The sequence below is a fragment of the Sinocyclocheilus rhinocerous genome, unplaced genomic scaffold, assembly GCF_001515625.1.
Source record: "Sinocyclocheilus rhinocerous isolate Xijiao unplaced genomic scaffold, SAMN03320098_v1.1 scaffold494, whole genome shotgun sequence".
Taxonomy (NCBI): Eukaryota; Metazoa; Chordata; class Actinopteri; order Cypriniformes; family Cyprinidae; genus Sinocyclocheilus; species Sinocyclocheilus rhinocerous.
In genome coordinates this window covers 148,971-156,095 of record NW_015628684.1, presented here as the reverse complement: position 1 = coordinate 156,095, position 7,125 = coordinate 148,971, and the positions used below count along the sequence as shown (strand labels likewise).

The 7,125-nt window shown below is 39.4% G+C and overlaps 1 protein-coding gene across 1 annotated transcript in view; it reads left to right on the top strand.

Moving 5' to 3' along the window:
- The window catches only part of LOC107738062 (ephrin-B3-like), a 75,112-nt gene extending 68,683 nt beyond the window's left edge, over positions 1–6,429 (top strand). Inside the window, exon 3 of the mRNA XM_016549741.1 lies at positions 6,008–6,429. Coding sequence (XP_016405227.1) covers positions 6,008–6,429 — 422 coding nt within the window. The remainder of the gene's footprint in view (positions 1–6,007) is intronic.
- Positions 6,430–7,125: the final 696 nt, after the last annotated feature.

The following is a 7,125-nucleotide window of genomic DNA, read 5'->3' as shown; positions in this document are numbered from 1 at the left end:
ATCCATCCATCCATCCATCCATCCATCCATCCATCCATCCATCCATCCATCCATCCATCCATCCATCCATCCATCCATCCATCCATCCATCCATCCATCCATCCATCCATCCATCCATCCATCCATCCATCCATCCATCCATCCATCCATCCATCCATCCATCCATCCATCCATCCATCCATCCATCCATCCATCCATCCATCCATCCATCCATCCATCCATCCATCCATCCATCCATCCATCCATCCATCCATCCATCCATCCATCCATCCATCCATCCATCCATCCATCCATCCATCCATCCATCCATCCATCCATCTATCCATCATTTTGTCTATCTGTCTATCTATCTATCTATCTATCTATCTATCTATCATTTTGTTTGTCTGTACTATCTATCTATCTATCTATCTATCTATCTATCTATCTATCCATCCTTCAGTGAGGCTGAGAGCGTGAGTGAGGGAGAGATGAAGGTGTGAAGGTCTCTTTTTTCACACCCTCCATGGGTCATCATTGGTGTTATGTTATTCTGCTGCCCAGGGGTATTTTTTTCGGAAAGGACAAAAACGTTTAAAATGTCCATGTGAGACTGACAGAGAGTGATATATTTAAAATAAATGGAGGAATCAGAATCAAGAGGCATAATATATTACACCAGCGTGGGACAGAGGTGTGTCTGTCCTCCATTATTCCCTCTCTCTCACGCCATCCCTCAGTAAATAAGATCTGGCACTCTCACTAACATCAGATCATTATTTCACTCTCTTTCTTTCTTTCCTTCCGTCTCTCTCTCTCATTTAAGACGGCCAGACCTTATTACCAAGGACAAGCTGTCCTGTCCTGTCTTCGGCCCGTGCGTCTGGCCCACATGTAACCAGCCGTCGGCCGCTCTTAGCTCACCTCAACCCACATGCATCTCACATGACGTCCACCTGTAGCCCACTTCATATTAGGAGCAGCCATCGCTGACCCACTTAGATCCATGAAGCTCACCAATGTCATTTCTCAAGAACCTGTCAGCATTATGGAGGAGTCCTGGATTAAGCGAGTTTGTGTGTGTATGAGTGATGGATGCAGTTTGAGGCGTTTTAGGATGTTAAATGACCTCCTCTGGGACCGGAAATTAGGCCTCATTAGAGCTGCACCATGATGCAGAGTGACATTTGTGTGTGTTAATCTACATTAGATCAAATATCTGTGCAGAATGACTGTGTGTCAGTGGGAACTATTATTGCTACAGTATCAGATCTGTGTCTGTGAGTCTGTTTGTGACACCATATCACACATTATTTCGTAGCATGCAGAATGTATGCTGTTCATATTGAGTGCATTTTCTGTACAAATGTACTAGTTGACATTTTGCCAAAATATGCAATATACAAGAAGAACCCGTGTGAGATACTGTACCCCAAAATGCAGTGCTCTTAACTAAAACTTTTATGTTGATAGTGACAAATCACTATTGTTAACATCTGTCGTGACTCATTATTTGATAAGGCTGTCAGAAGTATAGACATTTCTACACAAACTTGGATTAAGAATAACTTTTTTAATTAAAAATAAAAGTAAAAATATAACCCATTCATTTCCAAAATATTAACAGGATGACACTTGCTAAATTAAGTTTTTGAATTTTTCAGGTTAAATCACTGAATGCATTGAAGATATTGAATACAGTTTTTCATATTGTTTCACATACTTTTTTTTTTTTTTTTCAAAATTGTTTACTGCAGTTTCCCTTTTTTTTTTTTTTTTTTTTTTCAATATTAGGCAGGATTCATCTGTTTCAGTCTTTCGGTGTTCTTCGGTTTTTGTGACGTTTTATTGATTTGCACATTTAGTGCATGCGCTAATTACTAGGGTCTGACGCTGAATTGTTTTATACATTATATATCTGGATATATTTGTGGGAAAAAATCTATTCTGAAGTATTTTTGTCTTTGCAATGACAAAAATGTACTTGAGAAGCAGCACTGCATGCGATATTAAGACTTGTGTTCAGAGAATGTTCAAAACAAGTGTATTTTGTCTGCACTGCAAAGACTATGAAACATTTTGTTTTTATTTTCCTCTTTTTTTTATTTATTTATTTTTTTCGGCCTCCATCTTTGGCTATGATTTTGATTTTTTTTTTTTCAGAACATTTATTGACTTTTCTGTCTGTCTGTCTGTCTGTCTGTCTGTCTGTCTGTCTGTCTATCTGGTTGTCTGTCATGACTTGGAGTGGTGGAGGATGTAGGTGGGTTTGGGGGGCTGCAGGTCATTATGAGCACAATAACACGGACAGTCATAGAGACACGGAGCGAAGGAGGAGGTGGAGGAAAGGAGTGAGGGATGGAGAGAGAAAACGAGAGGAATTGTGTCAAGAATAATGATGGGCCAATTGAGAGCGCCTGCAGTCAGATCCCTGTATTTCCGACCATTCCCGTGCTCGGCAGGGGCTCTCATTGTCTCCCGTAGAGATCACAACTGCACACACACATATACACGCACTGAAACATCAGCTATGTCCGGCTAAGTAAGCACAATGGTCATTTGTTCCATGTCTTGTATTTAATGTGTGTGTGTTATCAAACCCGTTGTACCTTTCCAATCTGTGTTTCCCATTGCCAGTAAGCTAGCTTCCCTTCTTAAAGGAATAGTTCACCCAAAATCAACAATGTTTTATTCTGTGGAACACAAAATGAGAATATTGTGTTACTGCCAGTTTGCATACACCGGAACTATAAAGTAGTCCATAAAACTCATGTATTTCAGGTCTTCTGAAGGCTTGTGTGAACACCAAAATTTAAGTTTGATTCAGTTCAATTCAAATTTATATGTAAAGCACTTCCCTCAATACAGCTTTAAAGAAAATGTTTTAAAAATGTTACAATCGACAAGCCAGAAGTGACTGTGTCAAGTTGTTTTTCTATGAAAATTCATTTCAGTTGGCATTTCAAGCTAATTTGATGTCACCAAACACCATTGGTTCTTACATGTTGCAAACAAAACATGCTGTAGCAACAGAGGGCAAGATTTACATTGTAAAAATCACATACATAGCAGTCCGTTGCTCACTCAAAGCTATCGTATTGCTTCAGAAGTCATATGGACTATTTTATGTATATTTGTCAAAACAGCAGCTTGGACATTGTGCAAAACATCTCATTTTGTTTTCCACACAAGAAAGAAAGTCCTACATATTAGATTTTCATTTTTGTTTGAAGTGCCCCTTTAATAACCTATAAAGTCTTTTATAGTAAGGCAGTCCACCTTTGAGAATGACCATGTGGTTGTTATCTAGCACATCTCTATTGTGTGGTCTTGTACTTCCTCAGGTTCCTCGTCTTAAAGAGCCCAATCAAGCCACAGCGTTTAGATTGGCTTTCATTTCCCCTGCGAAATGCCTCCCACACGCCATAATCCCGTTATGTAAAGATAAATGACTAATATAGCCTCATAGATCCCACATCTATTAAAATGCGCTCTCAGCTGTTGTTCATAGAAGAGGCTAAATACACCATTCCAGTGTTTAAACCTGCAGCACATAAACCACAGCTTATGTTTCATTTGTAAAAAAAAAAAAAAAAGTATTTATTATGTTTTTTTTATTACAGAGGAGAACATTTAGAGCTGCTGCTCCCTGGTGTGTACCCTGGAGTGTTTAACAGCTTGTAGGGCAAAAAAAAAAGAACGATAAACAACTTCCAGCAGCAAAAAAGTTGCTATATTAAGAATAATTCATGGTGTAGCCTCATCTGCAAGTACTGTAAAGGCCAGTTCACACAGAGAGGAAATATTCAGCATGGATATTCACTCAAAAGAGACTTTGAGTTAAAAAAACAGAGCACTTCTATGAAGCTATTTATACTGGAGATTTCATTTTGACTGATTATGGAAGGTTTTTCCAATTTACTCTCATTGTGAATAGACCTTTTGTCTGAGATTTGTCACTTTTACATTTCGTTCTTGTTGTGAACAGGCCTTAATGCTGTGTCCAAATACTCATCTCCTCATCTTTATTTTTCAACTCAACGGTCTGATGATTGCGGTTCACGTCTCCATTGCCAGACCGCAGTGGCTGACCGCAGGTTTACACTGCGTGTTTTATGGCCGTGCCAAAACGTGGTTGTTCACGGAAACCCAATCCACCTTGACTCATTGTGATGTGAGTCACTGGTCAGCGAGTTCAGAGAAAAGTCCAGTACTTTACAACATCCTCCAAACTTTATTCAGATTTCTGACAGTTTGAGTGAACACGGAGGACTCTAATTGGTTCGGTCTGATCTGTTAAGGACATGAACAAGCCAATCAAAGGGTTAGATGACTGGCCCCATTTAATTTGTTCCATTTGATTGGTTAAAGTCATTAACTAGCCCATCAGATGACGAGGTAGACGGAGGAAGGCGATGCTAGAGGGCAGGATGTGGCAGCGCTAATGAACCCGCTACATCAGACTAATACTCATGTAAGTGTCAGAGGGCACTTCTCTGAGTCCGCGCTCCAATACGGGAACAAGTTAAAGGTGGTCATCTCACTAATGGGTGTCATCACCACATGCAATCCAGAAAGACTCGGAAAAGTTTCCCTGACAAAAGCACTGAACTTGAGAAAACTACATGTTTAGCCAAGGAATTTAGGAGACTTGTGTGAACTAATCTAATGTGCATGTTTGTTCAAAGAAGCAATATGTGACACACTCTATCATTTTAGCGGCTATCACAGTAAGCTGTTTGTAGGGAAATGTGATTATAAGCAAGAAAAACTTGAATTTTTGATGGATTTGTAGCTTTCATATTGCCCAGTTTATTACAAACTTCAAACCATACATTTTGTTTTGTCACTCTTTAATGTGGTGTGACAGATTGCTGCCTTGCTAAAAGTCATTCAGTGTCCACAGGAATGTCCATATACTATATATATATTTAATTATACAGTAAAGATACAATTATTATATTAAGGCTATATTATTATTATGACAAAAATCATAATTGTTGATTATTCCTTTGAAATTGTAATTGCGATTAATTACCGTTATAACAATTCACATTGAATGATGTTTTGCATAGTTTTATACTATCATTTGAAGCAACTGCATGTCATATTTTTATATGAAAATAAGTTGAAAACACTCTTCCTGAAAAACATTGATAGCAAGATAACATAAAAAAAAACACATCTTAAGCACGCAGAATAATGTAAGTGGACCTTTTTTTGTAGTTGCATCTTTGAACGATTACATAATTGTGGCATCCGGAATTGTAATCATGATTAGAAATTAAATTAATTGTGCAGCCCTGAGCCCTATATTATCTTACAAAAAATTGTACTGAGCCTAAAACATTTGAAAGGTAGTGTATGTTAGAATAAACTCCTAACAAAAAGCCATTTTCTCAAAAATTATTATTAATGACACGGAATTAAGCATTGAAATTTTTACGTATTTAATTATTTTATATTATTTTCTTGAAATCTTGAAATAAATAAATATATTTAGGTCAAAAAGACTCAAAATGATGGAGCAGATCACATACAGGTGCATCTCAATAAATTAGAATGTCGTGGAAAAGTTCATTTATTTCAGTAATTCAACTCAAATTGTGAAACTCGTGTATTAAATAAATTCAATGCACACAGACTGAAGTAGTTTAAGTCTTTGGTTCTTTTAATTGTGATGATTTTGGCTCACATTTAACAAAAACCCACCAATACACTATCTCAACAAATTAGAATATGGGGACTTTTTTTTATTGGTCTTATGGAGTATTCTAATTTGTTGAGATAGTGAGTTGGTGGGTTTTTGTTAAATGTGAGCCAAAATCATCACAATTAAAAGAACCAAAGACTTAAACTACTTCAGTCTGTGTGCATTGAATTTATTTAATATACGAGTTTCACAATTTGAGTTGAATTACTGAAATAAATGAACTTTTCCACGACATTCTAATTTATTGAGATGCACCTGTATATGGAGTGTCTTTATATATCTGTTGAATTGATCAAATTCTTCTCTGTTTTGCAGGTGCTGGAAACAACACACATCCCAGAATTCCCCCTAGAGGTCCTGGTGGAGAAAACGGCCCCCTTCCCCCCTCCAACGTCGCTGTTATCGCAGGTGCAGCCGGCGGTTCGGCTTTCCTACTGCTCGTAACAGCCGTGATCTGCGTGGTGTGCTACCGACGACGACACGCCAAGCACTCGGAATCACACCACCCTCCACTCTCCCTCTCCTCCCTGACCTCGCCCAAACGGGGCTGCGGCGGGGGCGTAGGAGGCGGCAACAACAACGGCTCGGAGCCTAGCGACATCATCATCCCGTTGCGGACTTCTGACTCCGCCTACTGCCCGCACTACGAGAAAGTGAGCGGGGATTACGGCCATCCGGTCTACATCGTACAGGAGATGCCCCCTCAGAGTCCCGCCAACATCTACTATAAAGTATGAGAACCGGAGGCGACCTTACGAAAACATCTGCTAAGACCACACCCACCTTAAATGACTACCTAAACCCCGCCCCAAGCCCCGCCCCCACAATCTGCATCCCTGTAGATCAGATCCTTTTACCTTCACACGCATTTCTCCGACACGCTGACCGCTCGAGGTCGAGTGTGTCTGTGTGTGTGTGTGTGTGTGTGTTACCATTCCTCGCAACTCACCCAACTTCGGCCTTTTGTTAGAGAGAGGTTGTCCTGATGTGAGGGCCTCCCTCTCTTTGACGTCCCACATGGGGAAAAGTTCTTAAAGCTAGAGAAGACCTCCTGGAGTGATTCAGCCAACTGAAAAAAAACATGAACTCCTTTTTGGAGGCCCATTCTGGAGCACAAGCATCAAAACTTTTTCTGATGTACTTGCAAAAAGACTATAAACACACAAAAAAGAAAAGAAAACTCAACTTGTCCAAACCTACAAAGACAACATGTGAACTTTGACTTCGAATGCTACATTTACTCACAAATAGCAACTAGTCTAGTTTGTGTTAAACTCCTTCGAAAGGGGGAGGGGCCATCGATTCAGCCAATCATCACACAGGGCTGCAGTCACCTGATCTAGAACCCATGTGTTTGATTGGTGGAGTTGTAGTGGCGTGGAGAATCTTGTATATTTTAATAACGTGTGTATTTTGTGAGTGTGTAGGATAAA